At 34.0% G+C, this 26164-nt stretch overlaps 4 protein-coding genes and 1 pseudogene across 5 annotated transcripts; 3 read left to right on the top strand and 2 right to left on the bottom strand.

The window, feature by feature from the left end:
• Positions 1–6473: 6473 nt before the first annotated feature.
• LOC9302474 (protein BREAKING OF ASYMMETRY IN THE STOMATAL LINEAGE) lies at positions 6474–8232 on the top strand. The gene is made up of 5 exons (XM_002866354.2): positions 6474–6838; positions 6926–7293; positions 7391–7525; positions 7610–7704; positions 7806–8232. The coding sequence occupies exons 1-5, from the start codon at positions 6751–6753 to the stop codon at positions 7912–7914; spliced, it is 795 nt and encodes a 264-aa protein (XP_002866400.1). The 5' UTR covers positions 6474–6750; the 3' UTR covers positions 7915–8232.
• A 223-nt stretch (positions 8233–8455) lies between these two features.
• Positions 8456–10697, top strand: LOC9300786 (ultraviolet-B receptor UVR8). 2 transcript variants are annotated; one of them, XM_002866353.2, is made up of 6 exons: positions 8456–9047; positions 9211–9350; positions 9635–9829; positions 9904–10032; positions 10115–10270; positions 10355–10697. In XM_002866353.2, the coding sequence occupies exons 1-6, from the start codon at positions 8506–8508 to the stop codon at positions 10543–10545; spliced, it is 1353 nt and encodes a 450-aa protein (XP_002866399.2). In that variant the 5' UTR covers positions 8456–8505; the 3' UTR covers positions 10546–10697. The 2 variants fall into 2 exon arrangements, with proteins under 2 accessions (XP_002866399.2, XP_020867943.1); XM_021012284.1 differs by having other exon boundaries at positions 8462–9047; positions 9204–9350.
• LOC9300785 (ras-related protein RABA1f) lies at positions 10587–11774 on the bottom strand. The gene is made up of 2 exons (XM_002864663.2): positions 11331–11774; positions 10587–11199 (listed from the first exon to the last, which is right to left on the bottom strand). Exons 1-2 carry the CDS (start codon positions 11549–11551, stop codon positions 10767–10769), a joined length of 654 nt encoding a protein of 217 aa, XP_002864709.1. The 5' UTR covers positions 11552–11774; the 3' UTR covers positions 10587–10766.
• A 3449-nt stretch (positions 11775–15223) lies between these two features.
• Positions 15224–16834, bottom strand: LOC9302473 (dof zinc finger protein DOF5.4). Its single transcript, XM_002864662.2, has one exon. The coding sequence runs from the start codon at positions 16552–16554 to the stop codon at positions 15616–15618; it is 939 nt and encodes a 312-aa protein (XP_002864708.1). The 5' UTR covers positions 16555–16834; the 3' UTR covers positions 15224–15615.
• Positions 16835–23091: 6257 nt separating this feature from the next.
• Positions 23092–26114, top strand: LOC9300784 (annotated as a pseudogene).
• Positions 26115–26164: the final 50 nt, after the last annotated feature.

Below are 26164 nucleotides of genomic sequence, written 5' to 3'. Positions count from 1 at the left end.
AATATATTACAGAAAATTAATTTTTTGTAAAAAAAATAAAATCTAAGAAAATTATTTTTTCTGATACAGAGGGAGTATATGTCTTCAAATAAAATCTATGAAAATCCAAAATTGGATTTGAGTTTTTCTTTTTTTCTTGGAATCAATTTTGGATTTGAGTTTTTTTAATGAAAAAATAAGTTATTGCATGAATGTAAACTACGAGGACCTGACGTGAAGATTCATGTGGTACGTGTTGGATTGTTTCTGATTCCCGATGCAACAAGATAAATCAACCCACTGCAAAGCACAAGACTGTAAAATTGAGCAGTTGGAAACGTAATATTGTTGTCGTAGATAAGCTCTGACAAGATATACTGAATATTTAGAGTTCTTAGGAAATTGATAAAACCAACACAAAAAAATCACAACTTGTTAATATAATATTCCCTCAGTTTCTAGTTATCTGATGTTTTGAGTTTTTTACTTATTCTACCAAGATTGATGAACATCATCATTATTTTTGTTTGTGACAAATAGAGAAAAGTGAGAAATAAAACTAATATTATTAAACTAACAAAATAATAATAATAAAAATGTAAAAGTTACTTTTTCTTAAATTGTATGTAAAACTCAAAACATCATTCTTTGAGAAACAGAGAAAGTACTATTAACAAATGATCAAAATTTACTGGCAAAAACTGTTCGCATGTGATATTATTGATTTTAACTAGGATCGGATCCGCGGTCCACCGCGGGAGAATATTGGTTTACATACGTTGATTTTAATAGTGCGTGTTTTAAGTTGAGCGAATCGGGTAGTGTACTTATAAATATATATAATAAAGAATTGTAGAGAAAATGTTAAATTGTTTATAATTACACCGATCATATTAATTATGATTAAAAATAGAATTTTATGTTTTAGAATTCTAAAATTAGATGATTCATAGGAATTAGAGCAGTAAAAATAAGTCAAAAACCGTGGGTCGAGCCCAAATCATCTCACTATGGGGCATCTTTGTGAAAATATATTAAACCCGTAAATAAACGGGCCACACGGATTGATTCGCAGTGGATCATAGGTTTTAATCGGTTTTCGTCTGCGGGTTGGCGGATCAGCCCGCATGTTAGTATTTATTGATAAAAGTATAATTTATTCAACATTTGGTAATTTAAAAACTTTTAATAAATGAAATTATAATATTTATAAATATAATGAGATATAAAATTATTTCCTCTAATTTTTATTTATTTATTTATTTTAGTAGTATTTTAAATTTTTATTACTTTAAAATTATTTAAACAAAATCCACGGACAACCCCGCAAATCAGCATACATTCGCGGGACGGATTTGTGTTTCATATATGCTATCTGCGGATCGTGTGGACCAACTAACTATATGTCAAAATATATTTTGCCTATCACAAAACGGGCTTAACGGGACGAATCAACTCGCTTTGACAGCTCTAGTGGGAATATTATTTAGTCATACAACAAAATAGAGTTTGGACTTAGGAATAATAGAATCTATATCATATTTCTTAGATGAGAGATTGAAACTTTGAAAGGTGAAATATAACGATTAAAAGTTAATTATTATTTTTCATGATTCGCAATATTTAATAAATATTTATCATCTTGTTGAATAATTCTAAAAATCATATTCAAGAAATCTTTATAATTTTAAAATTAAACTTCTTTGGTAAGCTATCAGTATGAAAATACCATAATTTCGTTTAATTTAATTAAATTAAAATTAGTTACATGGATTTCATATCTATTTAATTTACACGACCAAAATAAAAATATCTATTTAATTTATAAAATATATGGGTTAGTTGTGATAAATTTTCTAGAAATCTTTTGAAGCAAGTAAGATATCTTTCAATTAATGCTAATTGGCTAAAATAAGCAAAATTAATGACAAAACGTTGATTGTTATGGAATTAGTTCCAAAAATATATGAACAAATATATTATACGTAATTAATGTATAGTATTGTTTGGAATATGCTTTTATAATTAGTTACCATAAATACAATCATATTTTATTTGATTTCAATAAATATTTTATTTTAGTTCGATTTTTCATTATTAAATATTAATTAGAAATCATATTCCAAAAAAAATTCAAAGATCCGATTTCAGAATTTTGGATCAATTTTCTGATTTTGACCCGACCCATTTGCATTTGTACTTCTCTTTTAATAGTATAGAGATTTAATAGTATAGAGATTTTTCATTATTAAATATTAATTAAAAATCATATTCCAAAAAAAATTCAAAGATCCGATTTCAGAATTTTGGGTCAATTTTCTGATTTTGACCCGACCCATTTGCATTTGTACTTCTCTTTTAATAGTATAGAGATTAATGAGATTTATAGTTTGTCCAAAAAAAAAAAAATTAATGAGATTTATAGTATAACACGTTAAACTATACTGTAACCTTCTAAGCATATTTTTCACACCAAAAAAAAAAGAAGAAGCTTTTTTGACGGAAATAAAAGTTTATTTGATAACATGGATCTTCATATAGATGATTTAATTCTTATTATTCTAATGGAAACTAATATCATTATTGTGGCCGCCATCAATCAATGTTTAACGGCAAACAAATGATGGCATCATGTTAAATTCTTCGTTTAATAAACACGACGAACCCCAAATTGTTCTATATATTCTTGAGAATGATCGTCGAGAAATTTGGTTTGATTTCCAAACTATTGTAAAGGCTATTCGAAAAAACAGAGGCAAAAGAATAAAGTTGGCAAAGAAGAAAAAATGATATATTAGCTCAAGGAGATGATTTATTTTATTGATACCGAGAACGAAAAGAAGGAGTGAAAAATATATATGAAGGATAGAAGAAGAAAATGCGTTAATTAGCTATTTATGTTTTATTTTCCAGTTTTCTTAATTATGTAATAAAAATATTATTTATAAAAATGTCATAACACTCTATTAGAAAACATACTCAAAAATAATGTTTATAAAACCAAAGAAGAGAAATTAAGTAATATTGGTTTTGTAGTCAGCGGCATATGGATCTTAGCTAGAGATTGAAATTTTGTAGACTTCAAATATTACTCTGAATTTGGATCTAGTACTTTGCGGCTATAAAGTATAAAAGCACAATGATCTACCACTTGTCGTATTCTTGAAGTAATTCTCACTCACTTTGGTGGGTTTTCTATTTTAAGAATAATCAATTAGAGCTTACATGATAATATATTGTTGAATCATTGGATGCATTATTGTGTCATATTCTGTAGTCTCTTGCATTAGTATAAAGTATAAACACGCCTATTGTCGTCGTATGACCCCCACATGGCCACATGGTTCCCTTTTCTCGTCTCTTCACACTCCACCACGATGTGCACAACTGCACATATGAGAATATATGACCCATTTTTTACAGCTTTTTTTCTTCTTCTTTTCATTCTAAATAGAAATATATTTTTTTAAAAATATTTTATATAGAGATATACGTAATATAATTAACATAATTAAATACTATTTTTTTACTTTTTCCGCTTACAATTATATATGTCTTGTTCTTTTTTGGAACCATTCTATACATGGACATTATTAATTCACGTCAGGTTTTGGCATTTGGATTTTTTTGGTTTGGTTCGAATTTGGGATTATATATATTTTCTGGAATTTGAGAAGGGGATTCGGTCCAGGTTTGATTTGGGTTTATCTTAAAAAGATATTAAAATAAGAATAATTACGTAACTTTAGTAAGTATTAAATATATTTATAGCATAATTAACTATATTTAGATATAATAAAATTGGTTTTATATAAGTTGAGGTTTTATTTGCGTTTGGTTAGGTTTATTTGATATAAAAATCTATGTACCGTCCAGGTTATCATAAAATTCTGTTCAGTTTTCATTGATGAATTTCTGCTCGTTTTTGTTTTTATGTCCACCGGCCATGATATTCACAATTACTTAGTTTTTGGGTCATTTTAATAGAGATTTGAATCGAAATCCAAATAAAGCTCAGAAAATTATAGAAAATCAGATATCTACTGTAATTTAAAATGGACCAAACAATGAAAATCCGTAGATGGAATTTGATCATCCTAAAGCCACATGGGAGTCTTTCATCACTCAGAAGGCCAAACCAGTAAACTACTACAGGAGAGTCTTTACTTTACATAAGGAGATTCGAAAAAATGACTCGTTTTCGTAGGCCATCCAGCAGATCAATCTTATAAAATTAGATATCATGGAAGATTTCCTTTACATATTTTATAAAAAGAAACTGTAGTTTTTATGAAAGAGGGACCTGTAAGAAATTCCATAATGAGAACACATGTATCAGCTTATTTCTCTAAAATCTCAATTATAGAATATACATATGCGATCCAAAAAATGTTAATATCTCCCCAAGAAAAAAAAAAACAGAGCGGAGGCTAGGCTTGAGCATCAAACCGGAACCAAAGAACCGAACTAACCACTAAGTATCCGAATATATCTTAGTCACATTTTCTACTGGATATTAGATAAAAACTTAACCGAACCGATATTTATGGGTACCCGAACATAACAAAAAATGTTTGGTCAATCTTCTATAAACCTATATCGATGTCCAATATATTTTGTCTCAACCCTTCATCCAATAGATTTTTGTTAATTTTTTGGATATATTGGCCTATTACATTTTTATCAAAAAAAAATCGGATATTTGGATGTTTCGGTTCGTTTTTGGGTATTTTGGGTAAAATAACTGGAACCAAACCGAAGAATAGAACGCCCATCCCTACCTCATCCAATAGATTTTTGCTTATTTGTGTCCAATATATATTAACCCATTACATTTAAAAAAAAAAATCGGATATTTGAGTTTTTCGTTTTTTTGTGTGGGTATTTTGTATAAATAACCGGAACCGAATCGATATCTATTAGAGTTCGGTTATTTATCGGTTTTCTTTTTAAATATTCGAACCGAACCGAACCGAGTTGAAAAAAATTTCGGTTATTTTATGCCGTGTTCAAAAAATTGCTAGGCGCTAGTTGGGGGTGAGGGTGGACCTACCGCCTAGCAAAAAAATCGGAAATTAAACGGGGATTAGTTTTAAGGCTATTTAATGTTTTAAAAACATATTAATCCAATAGAATTATGAAATTTATATAATATTGTTTTAAAAATTGCATTAAACACATGAAAACAAGATTTTAAGCTCAAATTTATGATTTTTATACAAATTTATGCTGCGGTTACCTTCCGATCAGCGCATAAGCGGCCGATTTTTAGAACAGTGATTTTATGGATTTTAAGAAACTGGAACCGAAAGAACCAAACTGAACGAGAACGAAGAACCGAACGTCCATGCTTAGTGGAGGTAGTTAAATGATATTTGGCAGCTAGCATGAAATGGTAAACAAATGAAGCGAAAAATTTGTAACGCATTTTTTTCTTAGTGTTTGGTGTATAATACTCGACTATGCAAAGCCACACTTTACAACAAATCATGTTTGGTCGTGAATCATGTGCTTTATAGTGGACCCCTCTAATTTGCACGCCCATGCATTTCATGTTATTGAGTATGTGGTATTTTGCCCAAAAAAAGAGTATGTGCTCAATCTAGTAAACAAACACAACGAAGAAGGTGAAGTTTTTGTGCTAAAAAGATATTCTAAAGAAGGAGAAAATAATGTTAAACAGAGTTGATTTCAAAAACAAAAAATGGTTTCTGATGAAGCCTTAAACCAAGCAATATAATTGAATGTATCAAACATGAGATCAATGTATAACAATTAACATGTCTCGAATCATAATATCTCTAACAAATCAAATGGACCTCAATGTTGTGTGCTATGTGGGGAGGCAGATATCACCTATTTTAGCATATCCCTGTATCCTCAATTTCGGACTCAATTGCTCGCAACTTACATGGTGACCGTATTGAGACCAGACTGGTTGGACACTTTGTATCGGGATTTTCGTTCGTCTAGCTTTTCAAACGACAATCTCTAAGACAGAGAATTATCGGACCGTTCCGTTCGTTGACCATTACGCACAAGCAAAAGTTGTACATCTAGTGGACTTTGTATTCTTTTAGTCAGGTACTGGGCTTCATAAATGGGCCCATGAATATTCCTATGTTATAAGTTTCATTGAAAAGAAAATTCCATAAATTAAATGGCATCCATGTCTCTAGCCAACGGTCCATTGGTTATGCCGTCTTTTTTTTTTTTTTTTTGACATCTTTGGATCGACAAGGCTCGATCCATACCCAATCCCTACTACGCGGGGTAACGCGACTTAGTGGAGTCGAACTCCGGTGGGGAAGGCGGAGTCAAGTGGACTTAACCACTTGACTAAAGGCACATCCTCGGTTATGCCATCTTTTTGACACACGAAAATTGAATTTATACATTGACAGATGAAAAATAAAATTGAATTTCATATAGCAGTGTTTATTTACTATGATAGCATTTTTTTTTTTTTTTGAAAAAGAACTATGATAGCATTTACTGCCCAATTATTACAATTCCAGAATAAAAATGTTATTTCCTTTTATTCCAATAATATTTAATGCATTCATGTGTTACACATTGTAACCCCCTTCCCCAATTCATGGCAATCTATTTCTTGTCTCCCATTTTTTTTTTCAAATTTCAAATCATTCTTCTCCCTCATAATAAATTCTTTCTCTCCCTTGTGAAAACATTTCTTGAAAAAGCCAAAACACACACTCACACAAAAAGACTATTTCTCGTGACAAAGAAACACAAAAAAACATAACAGCCATGGCTTCACAGTGGACAATACCAAAACTTGTCACTTGGAGAGTCAAAGATTGGGCTTCCTGTTTCTTGGCTTGCAAGATTCCTCTAGGTCTTCTTCTATTCACTTCTTCCTAATTTCATTATACTTTTTCAATCATTGTTTCAAATTGTTTAACCAATTATATATATGTATCAGACGTAGATGAAGATGGAGTTAATAACAATGGAAACACTACGAACAACAATAATCTAACGTTCAAGAGGATTAAGAGGAAGATAAAGAGTACTAAGAAGAAGAGATCAGAGAGGAAACTCAGTCTAAGCCCACCGGGTACACGTCATCATCATCTTCATCTAAGAAGCAGTAGCGTTTCTCCGACGACGTCGGCGTCTCAACACCGGCGCTTGAGCTGGCCTCAGCCACCTGTCTCAGAAGAATCTGGTTTCATTGTCTTCTGCTTCGATCGCGAAGATGGAGGATTTGATGTGGTTAAAGAGGGTAAACAAGAGAGGAAAGAGACCGAATTGTCGTCGGAAAAGTCACCGAGGACGGTGAATCGTAAGGTTCGTTGTCCAAAAATCAATATTGTTTTAAAAAGTTAAAAACATTACCACTAGGCTATTAGTCTAAGGTTTTGAATTTATTTGTTTCTAAGAACAGCTTGTATATGGAGGAGACCAAGGAGTAGGAGAAACAGAAAAGAATAAGTCGCCGGAGAATAAAGGAACAGAACAAGATCAGAACAATAACACTTCATGTCAAGAAACTAAAGATGTCTCTTGTGATGTTACACAAGTAATGTTTCTTAAGATCTTTCAACTTCAAAGTACTTGAGAATTTACCATTTTTTAAGTATTTATTAGTCTTGGAATGTTGCAGAAAACCGAAGTAGAAGAAGAAGACATTGATGCCTCTGATAAATCTAGCGGGTCTAGTCACTCAGATGAAGGAAGGGGATCTTTTGCATTTCCCATGTGAGTTTCAATAACAACAAAAGAGTTAACAGTTTTTGTTTGGAAATTAAGTTTTCTGCAAAATTGATAATCTGTACAATATGGGATTGAAATTGATGCAGATTAGGAGTAGAGTGGATGGGGAGCCCTGTTAAGATGCCTGAATCAGATGACTTGTCTCCCAAGAAACAAAAGCCGGTTGCTTTAGGGTTCCAATGCTGTAGATTCTGAAAAAGATAACATTCTACAAGTTTATCCAATTCTTTTGTTTTACTCTGTTTCTGACTTCTGAGTAAAGAAACACTCTTAAAGGACAGATTATCTACAATCTTGATAAGACAAACTGATATGAAATCATCAGTATCCTCATGTCTTGATGGTTACACATATCTATGTATATCTGTTCTCAAATTTGAATGTATGTCTAAAGAAGAAAACTTGGTGTAAATTAGTGCCAAAAGATATGTGACTACAAGTAAGAATCACAGCTTCAACATACACTATTGTTTTTTCCAGAAAACATTGGAGATATGAAACTTGAAAACTTTTGCAAATTTCAAAATATTTCAAGTAGAAAAATAGTGACTATAAAAAAATTTCTATTTTAAATATAAATTTACAATTAGACATAATTTCACCATTACAAATAATAGAGGGTCTAAAGTAAAACAATAATCATATAGGGTCTTGTTGAAAACAAAATAATAATATAGGGACCTAACGAGTTATTATTCCATCTAACTTCCAAAACGCGGTCGTTTCAATAAGTCTCGCATCTTAAAACCCACCGGTAGTGACTAGTGAGTGAGTGATGAAACTCCGATGAAACAACCAACAATGGCAGCGTTAAGCAACCGCCTACGTATCTTCACGCGCCGCTTCTCCTCCACCCGGACAACTCAAAGAAGTAGCGGAGGAGCTACCACCAAGGTGCCCACACTCTACACAAGCCCAGATATCGACTCGGATCCCATCACTCTCCAGCTCTTCTCGTGGGGACGAGGCGCATCAGGTCAACTCGGCGGCGGAATCGAGGAGATTCGAATGTATCCGTCTCCGGTCGCTAATCTTCTCCTTCGCTCCGATCAATCCTTCTCTCTCGCCCAAACTCCTGGAAGAATCGACGCCGAGTCATCGAGTTTCCCGATTGGAATCTCTTGCGGCTTGTTCCATTCGGGTCTAACCATCGATGGAGATCTATGGATTTGGGGCAAAGGTGACGGAGGTAGGCTAGGGTTTGGCCAAGAGAATTCGGTGTTCGTCCCCAATTTAAACCCGCTTTTCGAGGAACATTCGATTCGATGTATTGCTCTTGGTGGTTTGCATTCAGTAGCTTTAACACATCAAGGAGATGTATTCACTTGGTGAGCTCTAGCTTCAATAATCTCAATTTGAGTTTGGAATCATACTGTTTGAGCTAGTTGATGCAATGTTAATGGATATTATTAGCTAGATTTGGCATTTGTGTTTGATCCTTTGCTTCTGCATAATGTGATGGTTCCATATTATTAAAAATGAAGTTGTTAGGGGTTATGGTGGTTTTGGAGCGCTTGGACATAAGGTTTACACTAGAGAACTCGTTCCTCGATGTGTGGACGGCTCTTGGGATTGCAAAATCTCTGCCATTGCTACCAGTGGAACTCATACCGCTGCTATTACCGAATCAGGTTCCCACATGCTTTCTCTTCTTGTTACATTTCTGTTGTTATAGACATGTTTTCATATGTATATACAACTTCAAAAGAACTTGATTGAAGTTTTCGAACAAGCCGAAACTGTTAGGTAGACGAAGTAGCTGTAACTATAAGAGTAATAGATCCCCACTATGACTATAGTTACCCTCTTTTCCTCAAGATCTAGACCGGTTCTTCTTCTTCTTTGTTTCAACTGTTTGATATACTAGTATTTGCTCTGTATAACTCAATCGAGCAGGACTTGTTCTTGGTTGTAGGAGAGCTGTATATGTGGGGAAGAGAAGAAGGGGATGGTAGATTAGGACTTGGGCCAGGTCGAGGACCAAACGAAGGTGGTGGGCTTAGTGTTCCTTCAAAGGTCAAAGCTTTAACAGTTCCCGTAGCCTCTGTCTCATGTGGTGGTTTTTTCACAATGGCTCTTACAAAAGAGGGACAACTCTGGAACTGGGGAGGTAAATACCAATTTAAGCCTTCGTTTCTACCATTGTTAGTGTTAAAAGGAATTCATTGGATCTTTATGTATCAGCAAATTCCAATTATGAGCTCGGACGCGGTGATAACTTGGGAGGTTGGGAACCATTGCCGGTTCCCAGTTTAGATAGTGTTCGTATTACCCAGATTGCTTGCGGTGGATATCATTCTCTTGCCTTAACCAGTAAACAATCTTCTCTCAACCGAACAATTTCTCCAGTCGATTTCTACTAATATGCCTTGAAAATTGCTTGATGTGAAAACAGAGGAAGGTAAAGTACTCTCATGGGGCCACGGTGGCCATGGCCAGTTGGGTAATTCCTCGTTGCGAAACCAGAAAATTCCTACAGAAATCGAAGCATTAGCAGATAAAAAGATCGTCTTCATCGCTTGTGGAGGTTCCTCGTCTGCAGCGATAACAGGTATATAAAGAAGCTAGAGATATATTTTCATTTGACGTGAAATTAACTCAAAAAACTAAAAACATGGGATTGATTTTCGAACAGATGGTGGTGAACTCTGGATGTGGGGAAACGCTAAAGATTTCCAGCTAGGAGTTCCAGGTCTCCCGGAGATCCAAACTACTCCGGTCGAAGTCAATTTCTTAACCGAAGAAGATGAGCGTCAACCACACAAGGTTATCTCAGTTTCCATTGGTGCTTCACATGCTCTGTGTTTGGTCTCAAGATCACATTGATAAACACTTTGATAGACGATAGTAAACAGTCGACGGCTCGCTTAGAAACGCAGTACATTGAGGTTCAACTCAAATGTTGTTTGGTATATACATTTGAAATGGAAACGCAGTGGTATTCAATATGGTATAAGGTGTGTGATTATACAACTAAATGAACAAGATCTTCACGTATAACAACAAAAAGAAATGAAGAGACAGATTCTTGAAAGTCGAAAGTAGCATCAATTTGAGCAGCAACCAACCTTTTTAACGGCAGAGACATCGTCTTTAGACCCAACGTTGATGGTCTGTCCTTTGGGAAGAGCAGCCGGGTCATCTCCTATATCCAACGCTTTGCGGCTAACCACACGGTAAATCTGAGAAAGCACTTCAGTGAAAGCATTCTCAACGTTCATGGATTCGAGAGCAGATGTCTCCATGAAGAAAGTGTTCTCTCTCTCCGCAAAAGCCTTAGCGTCTTCAGTGGAAACAGCTCGTAGGTGACGGAGATCGGCTTTGTTCCCAACAAACATGATGACAATGTTAGAATCTGTATGATCTCGAAGCTCCTTTAACCATCTCTCAAGGTTCTCAAATGTCACATGTCTTGTGACATCGTACACAAGCAATGCTCCTACAGCTCCTCTGTAGTATGCACTTGTGATTGCTCGATATCTTCAAAACCAAATCAAAATCAACAAAACTTGTTCATCAATCACGATTACGTATATCCAAATTTTCTTCAAAATTTCAGAATTCTTAAATTCTAATCGATCTTATTATCAATGCGAGAATTGCATACATACCTCTCTTGGCCGGCGGTATCCCAAATCTGGGCTTTGACGATCTTATCATCGACATGGATGCTACGAGTGGCGAATTCGACACCGATCGTGGATTTAGATTCGAGACTGAACTCGTTTCGCGTGAATCGAGAAAGGAGGTTGGATTTTCCGACACCGGAATCTCCAATTAACACAACCTTGAAGAGGTAATCGTAGTCGTCGTCGGCTCTATATGCCGCCATTGTGAGGTTTTTCGCCCTCCTTGAAAATTTTATGGATCTGAGATTTCTGGTAATTTAGCGCGTTTTGATCAACCAAGGAGAAGAAGAAGAAGAAAAGAGTTTCAAATTTTCAGGGAAAAGGACAAAAATGTAAAAAATAAATCACGGAAATCCGGATCCGACTTAGGTTCGGGTCTGGGTCGTTATACAGACCTTTATTTTGGGTCCGGGAAACGATTTTTTATTTTTTTATTTTTTTATTTATATTAATGATTTTTACCTATTTTCATTTGGGCTGAAATAAGTGATTCGTTTTTTTTTTTAACGTCTTAACTTTTTCACCTAAATGCTGTTAAAAGAAAAAAAAAAAACTTTTTCACCTAAATATTATATCGGTCTAAAGTTATTTTATTGACGTTACACCGAAATAATTTATAAGATTCCCAAAAGATTTAAATTGATTTTAAACTATGAATGAGTTTATAGTTGAAGATGGAGATGGACCAGATGGTGTAAAGACAATATGTATCATGTTCTAGTGTTCCGTTGATGTGTTTGCAAGAACATGCATGAATAAATCTATTCGTAATAGTTTCAATCTAAAACACACACACAAAAGATATCATCTTGATATATGTTGGTTGTAGTTATGAATCGATTTTACGAAATTTAATTTCATTTTTTTAGTTGGGGGACATTGGGGTTCTCATCAATTTACACTTTTTTTGTGAAACTTGATTGGGTTTTTTTTAATCCAAAGATGAGTTGGCCTTTCAATTTAGAAAATAATTTTTGCAAAAAACACAGACATGATCTTTTAGAAAAACAATAATTACATAGATGATAGAGCTCTTCATTTTTTATTTTTATTTTCAGATTTTAAGTAAAGACATACGCTGGATCATTAATCATGACATTCTAATATATGGATCCATTTTTTATATATGTGGTTTGTGTTGTTAAGCAAAGAAATAAAAAGTGCTTGAGTGCTTAGACTCTGTTACATACAAATAGTCATACGAAAAAAACGGTTAGGACGAGCGGTCACCCTTTCTATCGACCCATGTATGCCTTTGAATATTCAAAGTCTAAGAATGGACCACTTACGAAGTCTTTCCATAAAAATCCACAGCTGTTTCAATTGTAATCCCAGCTCAGCAACCTACTATAGATACCTAAATATAGTTTGAGCTAATCAATTAGAATGTTACCCTTAATTTGATAATCTACCATTGGAGAAATTTGCATGTTAATTGATTTTCTTTCAAATGTTAAATCTATAAATTTGTCTATAAGTTATCTTTTCTATGATCGCATTACCATTTCATTTAGCAGTCATTTCTACTAATGGTAACTTGATACTGCACCATTGAACAATTTAAATACTTACTAAAAAAATTAATCTATTAGTATTAATTTATTCTAAGTGATGTTTCCTATCGGCTATCGCCGTGTTTTATACCCTTCTGTGACCTTAATCCCACCGACGTCAACTGTTTCACGTTTCAATTTCTGCATTGTCATTGTCTGATTCTTCGATTTCTTTGAGTTCCTTGTCAAGTGATGGTGACTTATCTTCAACTTCGACATTTACATAAGAGATTCCTACAAAACTTTACTATCTTAGCGGGTGATCACTTCGGCCATATGTTTGATCTCAGATCGGTTCTTTGGAGGTTCAGATTTAGATATCGACATTAATTGATACCTATGGCTTTCGATGTGAGAATCAAGATAGCTTTTAGTGATAGAACCATTTTTCAACAGTTTTCCCCAAATTCTATACGCATTTCCACATACAAAACACTTTGACCAATGGTTTTAGACATAATTCACGTGTCAAGAACGTATTACATCATAATATGAAACCAAGTCGCATCACATGATGGTTCCATCAACATGGCTTAGAAGATTAGGATCTATGTATGTGAATGTGTTTTAGACAAAGTTAGTTATGATATGGGAGAATTTGAAAAGTGCTAATTGTGCATGTGAGATCATTTGAATCCTTCTACAGTACTTACTCTATAATCTCTAAAACATTCTACCATATTTAAGAGTTCTAGAAGATTCTACAAAATAGCCAAAGAGAAAAATGTCAAAAATGACAGTGTAACTGGACAGAAAGAGTCCACCTACAAAAAAAAAAAAAAAGCTATTAAGCCGAAGAGAGAATCACAAGCAATTTTTAATCTTAATCTTTTAAAAACGGTCTATTACTTTTTTTTTGTTTTTTTTTGAATAAAATAAGGTCCAAATTTTTTTTTTTTCTAAAATCTATAAAGAAAAAGGCCTATTTTTTTTTTTAGTTCAGGGACCTTAATAAAATTGAGCCGGCCTGAGTGTACTTATAAGAAAACCCACATTTGAAAATTCTCTAATTTGTCAAACAATCGAGTCGATCGATGAAAAATATTCAGAAAAATACAAGTAAGAAATCATGAAATAATAAATCGAAAAAATGATTAGGGGAACATGGTGGAGTCATACACCAACTCACAGACAATCCCAAACTCTCCCAACCGCCCAACCAAACTCTCCCGTGTGTGATTTGTATGAGATTTTATATAACTTAAGCACATGTCCTAATGGACCTACTCTCCTCTCAAGTGTTTTCCCTACAATGACCACCACCTACCTAATCTGGACCCCTCTCCATCATCACCATTGATTCCTAGTGTCATCAATCCAATCCAACGACGTATACGAGCTCTGAGTTTTCCCTGATCCAACGGCCCACAATCAGAGAGAGAATCCGTACTCTCTATCTCTCGGCTAGATAGATCTTTGAAGTCGTTTACGAGCGATTGGTGTTAGAGAAAACGACGAACCGACTTCGATATTATAAGTACGTCAGCCATAGAGGTTACGACACGTGAAGTGGGACACATCTTGAGCCACGTGGAATACATGTCGCGCATGAGACTCGTCACTAACACGTGGGTCCTCTGCGCAAATCGCTCGTCTATTTTTGCTTTGCACTGTTTTTACGCGACGGCACGGCTCTCTCGTTTTGTCCGTACAATTCCCTCAAAAACTTTCTAATTCGCCACTGAGAGTAATCAATCTCCAAAATAATCTGCATTCAAAAATATACTTCCTCTGTTCCTAGAAGATTAATGTTTTAGAGTTTTCACATATATTAAAAAACAATCATTGTTTAATTATTTGTCAATTACATTTTTATACTAAATATTTTTTAATAACTTTGAACCAATAGTATTAGAAAACAGTTAATCATTACGTCTTGAAGTTTACGATATATTAATTTTAATCAATAAAAAATAAAACAAAAACTTAAAAAATCAAACTTTGTGAAACAAACTAAAACTCTAGAACATCAAATATCTAGGAACAGAAGGAGTATATATTTGTATCAATAACAAACCTAGGATTACTACGCTCTCGAACTACTCTTAATTTATAGTAATAGAAATTGATTAATACTATAATAGTAGATCATTAATTTAGTTTTCAATGACCTAGTAGTATAAGCTGTGAGGTGGAATAAATAGTTGTTTTTATTGGATATTATAAAATTCGATCATATGTTTCCGAAGATAGTTAAGGTATAATAAGAAATTGATTTTACTATTGTTTATTTGAGTGCTAACACGGCGGAACTTAGCTACACCGAACCTGTTCATAATGACTAATGAGTCATACGTAGAGAAATACATAAACAAAGAATTAAAGCCAAAAGAAAACGCATAATCAAAAAAGAAGCATGAAGACAAGATTTGTATGCCCAATCAATATATAAATTTAATAGATACATCAATGAAAACCAAAAAAAATCCCAGAAAATTAAAATCTTATCAAATATACAACGATAAGTAAAAAGGCCAGTTCCAAAACTGAACCGAAGCCAAATTAAAACCATGCCACATAAATTTGCACTCTTGGGATATTCCAAAAACTAACCAAAAAACGAAGGTAAAATTTATATTTCAAACAGTCATATAATAATAAATCCCGTTTTAAACCCATAAAAATAAAATAAAATAAACCACTTCATCGAACTTTACCTTATGTGTATGAGATATATATATTTGGGTTAAGCAGAAGAAGTTATGATCAGAGAATCAAGGAAGGTAGAGACCATTCTGATCTTGGTCAGACGCCGTCCATTGACTTTGACTCCAGTATGCATGATCAACGGTACTGGTTAGATCAAACAGTGTTTGATCTCCTCCGCCACTTCCCCAATCCAACGGTTCAAATCCCATATTCGGATCCGAAGATCTTCCTTGAAACTCAACCTGAGCCGTTCGATCTCCAAACTGCTGCTGCTGTACAGTTTCACCTTCTAACTTCAGATGATCGTCTTGATTTACGAATTTACCCCCGAATCCAAACGCTGTCGTTCCAATAGCCGACGCCGCCGTAAAACCCTCGATGTCAGAGAAAACTCCACCGTCCGATGAGCCTTGTCCGAGTAACGTCGACCACTCGATCCCGTTCCCGTACAGTTTCATATTAGGCATATCAAAACCGGGAATAACCGACCCGGGAATAACCGACGAAGCAACCTCTGCCGCCGCGGTGACGGAGACAGCGGCGACGGTGGTAGAGTTAGAAGCGGTGAGAGAAGAGCTCTCGCTGCTAGAGTGAGATCCCGTACTCGATTTCTCCTCCACGTGATGATCATCTTGCGTTGTCGTTGGTTTGTCGGCTGAGGACGACGACGAAACCTGTTTTGTTTTCGAACGTTTAGCTTTCCGGCAACCACCTCCGACGGGAACGTTACGGAGAACACCACCTTTAGTCCAGTAACGACGACAGTTCTTGCAAAAGTGTCGAGGCTGAGAAAGATTGTAATTGTTATAGTAACAAAACTTTGTGTTAAGAGAATTACAACGAGGACACTTGAGAGATTGATGATGGTTAAGTATATTGTTCTGATGAGCTCTCATCCTCCGATCTCCACCTCCTCCACCGCCCATTCCTCCACCGAAAAACCTCCCTCCTCCACCTCCTCCACCGCCAACTCCGGTCATCGAGTAATCATGAATATCTTGCATTTCTTAGAGAGATGATAAAGAAAATTATACAATCAAGTTTGGGATATAATTTTTTGGAATTGGGAGGTTACAGTGAAGAAGAGGAGAGAGAGAGAGGTGAAGTGGTAAGCATGGGAAAGACTTGTTCTGAAACTCTGACAAAGCATATCTTTCATATGTCTGAACAGGCAGTTTATGTTTAAATTACGATTATGCCCCTGTGATATTTTGCATTTTACAATCCCGTAGTGTGGCTGTATTCAGAAGTTAGCTTCGAGTCCAAAAATTGGCCCCATGGAATTATTATTTATTAATATCTTTGCGCATTGAAGTGATTTGTTATATTTCGGTTGTATATTTATTTATGCCAAAGATGTCGCATCAAACGTCCAATGATTGATAACAAAATTGTTAGTGTTTATATATCTTTTATTTTCACGTCAAATTTTATAGTAAATCCCCAGAGTTTCGAAATGTTGTTAATGCAAGAATTTTTGAACTATAAGATACATATCAAATTGTTTCTTGAACAATCAGATTTTTATTGGGGACAACAATTTATTTCGTGTAAGAGGTTAATATCTTGTAACGAATATAATGAGATAATGTAACGAAATTTCGAATCCATATTTTCCAGCAGCATCTTTAAAACAATAAACAATTTGTTTTTACTATGCAAAACAATGAATCATATTCTAATAGAAATGAATTAGAAGTCTAAATAACCTACGCATTTGTTTTCTTTAACCTAATCCCATATCAAATGAGATGTTTTAAATGGGCTGACTCGTGATTACGTATATAATTATATTATATGATATACAAATTTTATTTATTCTTTAGATATTATCCTCGTACTGAGTCTAAGAGACTAAGACATAGTCCACATGATACATCTCACTGAACTACGTTGCTTCATGCTAGAATCATTTCTGGTGTACTAAAGTTTTTGTACTTAATTTAAATAAGTATCGAATTTTACTTTGCGTGTGAAAGTGAAACATAACACATAAATAGGTATTTTCGCGAGAAGCTTCTTTTGGAATTTGAAGTTACGCGTAGAGTTTTAATGAAATCACTTGCATTGTTTTCACAAACTTTTTGTATTGGAAATATAATGGAGGCATTGTCAAAAGCTAAAATCAGTTGCTTCATCTACAAGAAAAAACAACGTCCAATTTATATCGTCTAACATTTGTTGTATGTTTAAGGTTTGAACAGTGAAATATAGTTGCACACTTGCCACATAATTACAGTCATCTTTGAATAATTATTATATTAGTTATATCACTTTTAGATATACAAATATTTCAATGTTAAATAGTGATTTTAACAATTGTCATAGTGGTATAACAGTCCTTCGTCAAAGTTTATCGTTCAAAACCTTACTATATTAATCTTGTTTGCTTCCCCAAATAGATTATCTTCCGTTGAGTTTCTTATAACTAATTCATGAAAGTCTAATCTTTAATTAACACGTCAATTTCACAATTTGAAAGACGGATTTGAAAACGCATATAACAAATTTAACCCTAATAATAGTGGGCCAAGATTTTGGTTGTATTGGGAAGAATCTGGGCGGTTGATAGGATTAAGAGGACGCGTGGAGGATGAAGAAACGTAAGAGTTTGATGTCCACATAAATTGGATTGTCGACTTGTCGGCCACCCCGCTTTATCTGCTGATTCAAAGAGCTTTGTGGCCTGTTCCAGTGGTTCCTCTTTTGCCACGTCACCGTATACCTCTTAAGAATGATAAAACTATTTGGTATGAGAATGTAGTGTATGTGTACAAATATGGTACTTGTAAATCGCAATTATTTGTCCGGTTGTCAAATTAAGTAATCGCAACTAGTTTTGTACATTCCAAAACATTTAGACCTATAGTCCCTAGTTCTATGGATTTTCGAATAAGCCTTGGTAACTGATATGATTCATAGTTGTAGACTTGTAGTTGATAACTTGATATAATATTTTTTTTTTTTGAGCAAACGTAGTTTAGTTTAAACCAAAATACCGCACCTTATTATAATTTATATTTCTTACAAATTTACATTTTGTATAAAAAGTGAATTGAAATTCATAATCAGCGTTCGCATTAATTTCGTACCTTCGCTTGAAATATCCATGGTTTCATAATTCATACTGGATGATGTCCGTATATTTTCAGAAATTATGAAATTGACCCGTATTTTAGTGGAAAGAGCAAATAGGACCACTAGAGTGGGTAAGCAAATGTCTGGTGCAAAGTGCTAACTGAAAACACGATAATAGTGACATGCAGACATATAATACAATGCACATCGATCGCTCATATGTCATAGATGCTTGACAGTGATGAGAATTAGCAGTGAATTACAAATCATATTGTTTGTGGTGTTACTAACAAAGACAGTGATGAATAGCAATAGCAATGAGCCTATAATGCTGTTTGTGTTTGTATCATTAATATACCGCGCTGTAGTCACCCAGGCCTTAAACTCTAAAAACTCTAAACTGATACTATTGACAATAATAAAATCACATATTGTTGTAATCATTATATTGATGGTAACACCAAAAATGTTTTGATGATGCAAAATCTAACATTTTAATATTTTTTATAAGCCGATGTTGTTTGACTCGAATTATATTAGAGATCACTCTAGAGATTTTTGATGTGTAAACTCCTCGTATCTGGTTTGAGCAGCTGGTCAACCAGATGGTTAATATATAGAAACATGTTGATATATAGGAAAAAAAACTAAGACAATTAATTAATTTCACAAAAACGCTTATCGTAGATGTGTCCACCAAAAAAAAACTAATCATATTAATTTCAACATCGTCTATAATTTCAATATCGTCTAATTTTATTTCGAAAAATTCAGTAGTGATCGGGATTGACGTTAAATATATTAACGTCTTATGTATTCAATATCCTTCTAAAGTGTTCAACACTGTTCATGCAAGAACCTTGTTCATTACACATTTGCACATGCGCTTTGATACGACGTGGCTATAATTATCACAAAACATTAGGAGTATTATAAAATTCATTATTTCATGCGAGTTTTGGATATTCTACTATTCGTGGACGTCAATAGCACTATACGAACGCCTCAATATGCATGTGCACAGTGCGCAGCGCACCACACTGCACCCACACGCATCTAAGGTATTTGACATTTTCTAATGTCGAATGTTTGACGAATTAATCTATTTAAATTAATTATTTACATATTCGCTCGATTTTTAGAATTTATAGGTTCGGAAGTTCACAGGCGAATAATATTATTTGGATAAATAATTATATGGGAACAAATATGAGCAAACAAAATATGGCAAAACTGTTGATAAATTAGAAAACCCTTTTATTTTTGCAACCTATCTTGCATGGAAACTCTCTCCGAGGTCCGTTTCTCGTTTCCGAAACGTTTCAGAAACGGAAACTCTCGGAAACAATAAGAAACGTCACGGAAACGCGTTTTTTAAAAATCTCTGTTTGGAAACACGATGAAAACTCATGTTTCCGTTTTGGAAACATGACAAATATTTTTTTTTACTTTGGAAACTTAATAAATAAATATCATGGAAATATTAAGATTTATGATACATATAAATAATTTTGGGAGACTCGAGTTTTAAGATCTTTTTCTCCACAAACCAGATTTGGAGACAGTTTTATATAATCTTTGATGGAACTAATGAAAATGAGAATGAAAATGTTGGTCTAAATATTTGAACTTGAGCCTTTAGATCTTAATTTTTTGGAATTTAAGTTAAACTATTTAATATTTTATGTTTTGGATTTGTGTTGTTTAAAACATATTTTTTTTAAAAATTCTTTTATGTTTGGTGTTATATATATATATATATATATATGTGTGTATATGTTTCCAAAACGTTTTCATTCTCTAACTTTAAAAAAAAACCGTTTCCCGTTTTCGAAACGTTTCGTTTCCGCGTTTCCGTTTCCATGCAACATAGTTTGCAACAATTAGATGATAGCATGTAAAATTTAAACAAAAAGCTATCAAATATAATGACATCTATTTGTAACTAAAAAAGAATTAAATTTATGTTATTAAAAAAGCACTTGCCATAAAAAATCATTCGTTTTTGCAAATATTTCGGTTAATTAAAACATTAATTTTAATCATTTAGAAATGTAAAGGACAAAAATATAAAAAGTTGACCCCACTTGGACATAGTCACATAGGTGCATACTGCATACTATTGGTACACACAGGTGTCCTTCGGTAGGAGCTAGTAAATTTTTTAATTTTTTTTTTTTATGGAGCTAGTAATTTCACAATCCATACGGATCATACCTTCATGTATATATAGATATAGACCTGCTTTTTAATCCTATACATATATACAATAAATTACAAAATGTAATACGAGCATCTAGAAATTTATGTGTAATTGTTTATAAGAAAATTAAAAAGGGAAAATCTAAAGAATATATAAAAATAGTAAGATCAATAACGTACTATTTATGGGCAGAGATACTATACTCTAATACATATGAAGAGTGTTTACTAAAACGACGGGGCGTGTCAGTGAGTTGAGTGGGAAAGGTCACCATCAATGCTCAAGGTTCCAGTCGTCGGTGGTCGGTTGAGATAGCAAAGTCTTCTTAAGGCCCATGGGTCCTAGCTCGTTATACCATCATCACATCTGTCACGTGATCATTGGGCCCACTAGGCCCATCTCCCATCAACATCTCACAGCTCTCGTCTATCATACTTCCATTTATTGTACATAACACACGCATACTCACATACATACAAATACATACACATACGGCTGGGTAACAAACAGATTGTGATATGTTTTGATTTGGATAGATTTTTGTAGAGTTGTTTTCGATATGAAAAATGGATGTGTTTGTTTCATGTGAATGTAGAAATATGATTTAGTGATTTATATTGAAATATCGAGGATAGTTGCGGATGTTGATTTCGATCGATCATCAATTTCATTGTCTAAAAGATCTTATTTGTGAGTACCAAATCATTTGTGGTATTGAATGCTTTTTTTGATGTACCAATTTCTCTTTTTGTGGTGCTCAACGATTTAACATATATAGGATCAGAGTACCATAATTGGCGGTGGTACAGATCTTACAATAATATGATTTTATGGAAAACATAATGATCATTTTTTGGATTAGAAGAAAAAAATCATTACGCCATATGATTTTTTTTTTTCCGCCATATGAATTTTACTAGATTATCATGTTTACATGTCCTATTTTAATTTATTGAATTACTTTTTGTTTCAACAAACAAATTTACTTGTGATCACATATTCATGCAATGCACAAACAACAAACACTAATTATCACGGACCATCCATGGTATTAAGAGAGCAGAAGATGATGACAAATGAGATGAGAGCTTCGATTTTTTCACGTCAACTTACAAGGCCCGTACTCAAAAAGCCTCTTAAGGTCCAACCCCAAGATTTGAGGACTCTGATTTTTGATTTATGAGTCTTGACATACCAATAAGTTAACAACTGTGTTAAGCAAAAACGTTATTCGGAAAATAGAAACGGTGTTCCGCTGAGCCAAGTGTAGGTAAAAAAAATTTACATTTTAAGCACTATTTAATCTAATTCAGTAAGAGAATGTTTGATGAGATCCTAGAAAGATGCTAAAATATTTCAAGAAACCTAAGAAAGAAAAAACTAGAAAAACTAATAATTTTAATGTTCGAAAAGTTGAACTAAAACACTCTTTGAATAGCAAATTCTTTCGAATAGTGACTATTTTATCATGACATGATGTCTGCAAACCAACTAGTAAGATTTCTTTTACCCTGCAAACAATTAACCCTCTTCCTTTTATCTTTCTTAATTAATTTTATTCTAGCCATTCTTCCTAAATTAAAAGAAAATTTTCCAAAGTCGATCTATATTACAAATTCAAGTTTAAGCAGTCTACCTAAATTACTAAGAAGATTTATTTCCATTTCAAATTTATCCTACAAATTGAATTTTAAGTTTTTACCTATTATACCTAAATTACTTAGATTGATTTCCATCTTAACTATTTATCCTAAACTACTATACCTAAACTACAATACAGATTCATTTTAAGAATTCCACTTAAACTACAATACAAATTCAAGTTTAACTATTCTACCTAAACTACAATACAACAATTTTAGTTTTTAACGGTGCGTATGCATATAATTTTAGTTCTTATATAAATTTAGTATATACATATACACACAATTTATCCCTATACAGTTCAGACCACTACTATATATCTAACTAACTTTTGTTAGTACCAACATTATAATTGTTACCAAAAAGAATTTGAACTTTCACTTTATGTGTCCTCAAAAGCGTAATTGCTTAATTGGTCCTAGCTTCTTCTCAACCCGATTGGTTTACCATTTGGAGTTAAAAATTAAATTACTTTTCCTCCTTCCAATGGGAATAATGTAGATGTTACAAATACTATTCTAGCTTGCCGTTGAATCCATTGTATGGTTTCGAGTTTATCAGGTTATAGAGAGGTCACAAACTCACAATAAACAAAGAACATAAAAACATTTTTAGGATTTTAAACAAAGTATGTATGTTTTGGCGAGCTAGTTTTCCAACCGCGGAACAGTATCACCAATTCTTCTTTCCTTTGCAATCCACTGTAACGATCAGAGTCGGGCAAAGAAAGCCTTAGCAGAAATGGGGGTCACATTTCAAAAATTGATAATGGTCTAGTTGCTTTTATTATCATCTTCTTTGGAATTTTATCACTTTTTATATCTTAAACTCTTAAACTATAACTTAAAAGACTTAGTAAATTAACAAACAATGTATCAAACAAGTAAAATTATCTGATTTAAAAGTGCATTTGATCTAGTTTTCTTTTTATTTTTTGCTCAAACAAGTAAAATTATCTGACTCTCTTTTGGAAGGAGAAGAGAAGAGAAAACTTGTCTACAACAGATTAACGGCCGATTGTAAAAAAAAAAAAAAACAGATTAACGGCCTGAGGTTGTCATGGGCTGGACTCTCCTCGAAGCCCAAGTCCAAGACCCATTCTCTAAGAAGCAAAACGCGCCGTGTCGCTTAAGATCCAAACCGGCTTTCAATCGCAGATCCTAGTGTCTGGGGTTTAGATACCGGCTTTGTGTCTATTCGATTCGATTTAGAGTTGGTTAATGGTAGGACCGAACCGTACCCGATCCGACCCGCCCTCAAAAACCGAGAAAATTGCGTCTTCCTTGAACAACAAAAGTTGAAGCTTTATTGCAAGTTGCAGGTCTCTAAAACCCTAACCTTAATCTCTGTCTTGTTCGAATTTAGAGCAGTATCAAGAATCAGAGTTCCATTGAAATTGTTTGAATAAAACTCCATGGATGATACACAAGTCAAAGCTCTGGAGGAGAAGCTGAAGAGTCAGCTTGGCCAGCTTGAACTCGAGCAAGCGGTGTTCGAGAGAATGGTCTACAAGAATAAGAACCAGCATCGGAGATGCTCTTATTTTCAATACCTTCTCAAGGTATCTATCTATCTACATTCTTCTTCTTCTGGTAGATTGTGTTAAAAATAGACAACTTTGAGACAAACTTGTATTTGATTGAATTCAATTTTTAGCAAATCGTTTTTTTTTTATTGGTCAGGTGAGAAGGGACTTGAGACTTTTAAGAACAGCAAACATGGAGAGTATGTTGAGACCTTGCTTTCATGTTATTTCTGGGAGAATAAGTAAACAGAAGATTCATGTTTTGGAGAGGTATGCTTCTCTTTCTTTGGTTGATTTTACTGATTTATGAGAATGTTGTAGGAGCTAAGTTGGTTTGTTTTTGGGGTTTATGCAGCTTGAAGTTGAAAAAATCTGATACTGGGAAACCAAATATCTTGGAACGACTTCTTGGAGCTCTTCATTTACTCTCACAGGTATGCGTAATCGAGCTTTGATCATACATATGAACAAGATCCTTGGTGTTCTGACTGATCATTATGTTTGTTGCAGATGACTGAACCCATCTTGAAGGCAGCTAGGTATTTGATTGATTCGTGAATTGAATTGTTTGTTTAATGTCTTAGAGCTAATCTTGTTCGGTGGGTAATTTTGTTCTACAGTGGGATATCCACTCTACTAGCTCGTTCATTTTTCATAGGATTTTCTGTGACATTTTTGGCCCTGCTTGCACGCCTCCGAGTGTTGATTCAACAAGTAAGTTAACTTTGTTTGTGATGAAACTAAAATAAAAGAACATTGTGGGAAGTTTCTCCAATCCATGATTTAATCGTAGTCTGCATAATGTGGTTAATTTTCGAATCGTTTTTGTTTGGCGCAGATATTACTTGATGCTGTTTCAGTTTTCAATTCGGTAACATCTACATCACTGAAGAAACAGTCTGTCAAGATAGCACAGGACGGGGTTGAGGTTGGTCAAAGATCTTTGGTGTAGATTTCTTACATAGTTCAATGATCATGTCAGCAAACTCTGTTTTCTCTATTGGAATTAATACAGGTATTCCGCTAGTTCTATCCAAAGGAAGAAGAGTGTATCACCTTATTGGATTGTGTATGGAAGACCGATAAATATGTTTTACTCGAGACATTGCAGAACTGTGAGAATAGTAAACCTATGGAGGAAATTTTCTCAGAAGATGCTACTATTAGGGATTCTTTGGTACAGTATCAAACATCTGTTTCTTCTCTCGGGGGTAAGAACCTTCACAGAATTACTCTTTGATTATTATTTTTGGTCCCCTAGTTTGAATGCTGGTTATGTCCCTCCTACCTAGATCTTGAGAGAACCACTCATTTGGCTCATACTTGTCTAGAATCCTGTCTTTAGAGTATAAAAGGGTTCAAAGGTTGCACAGCTTGGATTTTAGATGGCTTTGTTGGTTAAAATTATACTTCATTGAAATATTGAATTGTCCTATTCCAGAAGATCTCTCTCCTTTGCTTGAAGCAGACAACAGTGGTGTTACTGTGAGAGAAAGTTCGACTCCCATTGCTGAAGCAGCTTCGTCCAAGACTAACATTGGGTTGCAACCAGAGGATTCAGAAAAACCAGAAGATGTGACAACTAGGGACTGTTCAGTTCAGTATGAAACGTTTGTTTCTCCTCTAGGAGGTAAGACTCCACATAATTACTGTTTGATTGTTTATTTTCGGTTTCCCTACACTGTATGCTCTATACTGGTTATGTCCTTTGCACCTATCCGATGCACTAAGTAGGCTTATACTTGTTTAGAACTTCAAAGGCTCAGAGTTTGTGTTTAAGATGGGTTTTATTGGTAAGGGCATAACGTTGAGATACAGAAATTTTCTGCTTTCTACTTCATTGAAAGATTTGTGGTTTCGATTGAATTGTCCCATCTGCAGAAGATCTCTCTCCTTTGCGTGAAGCCGACAACAGTGGTGTTACCATGAGAGAAAGTTCTACTCCCATTGTCGAAGCAGCTTCTTCCAAGACTAACAATGCATTGCAACCAGAAGATTCAGAAAATCCAGAAGATGCTACAACTAGGGATTGTTCAATTCAGTGCCAAACGTTTGCTTCTCCTCTCGGAGGTAAGAATCTCCACAGAATTGACTGTATGGGTGTTTCAACTTAATTATGCTTAATAGTGGTTAAGAACTTCATTTATTTAGTGTTTCCAGGGCT

The sequence above is a fragment of the Arabidopsis lyrata genome (genome assembly GCF_000004255.2).
Source record: "Arabidopsis lyrata subsp. lyrata unplaced genomic scaffold ARALYscaffold_8, whole genome shotgun sequence".
NCBI lineage: Eukaryota > Viridiplantae > Streptophyta > Magnoliopsida > Brassicales > Brassicaceae > Arabidopsis > Arabidopsis lyrata.
This window is presented reverse-complemented; position numbering and strand designations above follow the sequence as displayed.

Bases quoted from the DNA above. Each gene is read 5' to 3' on its own strand.
- LOC9302474 (XM_002866354.2), top strand. From the start codon at position 6,751: ATGGCTTCACAGTGGACAATACCAAAACTTGTCACTTGGAGAGTCAAA. The intron at 7,294-7,390 runs GTTCGTTGTCCA...TTCTAAGAACAG, and splicing joins CGAGGACGGTGAATCGTAAG to CTTGTATATGGAGGAGACCA. The intron at 7,705-7,805 runs GTGAGTTTCAAT...AAATTGATGCAG, and splicing joins GGATCTTTTGCATTTCCCAT to ATTAGGAGTAGAGTGGATGG.
- LOC9302473 (XM_002864662.2), bottom strand. From the start codon at position 16,554: ATGCAAGATATTCATGATTACTCGATGACCGGAGTTGGCGGTGGAGGA.
- LOC9300786 (XM_002866353.2), top strand. From the start codon at position 8,506: ATGAAACAACCAACAATGGCAGCGTTAAGCAACCGCCTACGTATCTTC. The intron at 9,830-9,903 runs GTAAATACCAAT...TTTATGTATCAG, and splicing joins ACAACTCTGGAACTGGGGAG to CAAATTCCAATTATGAGCTC. The intron at 10,271-10,354 runs GTATATAAAGAA...ATTTTCGAACAG, and splicing joins CTCGTCTGCAGCGATAACAG to ATGGTGGTGAACTCTGGATG.
- LOC9300785 (XM_002864663.2), bottom strand. From the start codon at position 11,551: ATGGCGGCATATAGAGCCGACGACGACTACGATTACCTCTTCAAGGTT. The intron at 11,200-11,330 runs GTATGTATGCAA...TTGGTTTTGAAG, and splicing joins GATACCGCCGGCCAAGAGAG to ATATCGAGCAATCACAAGTG.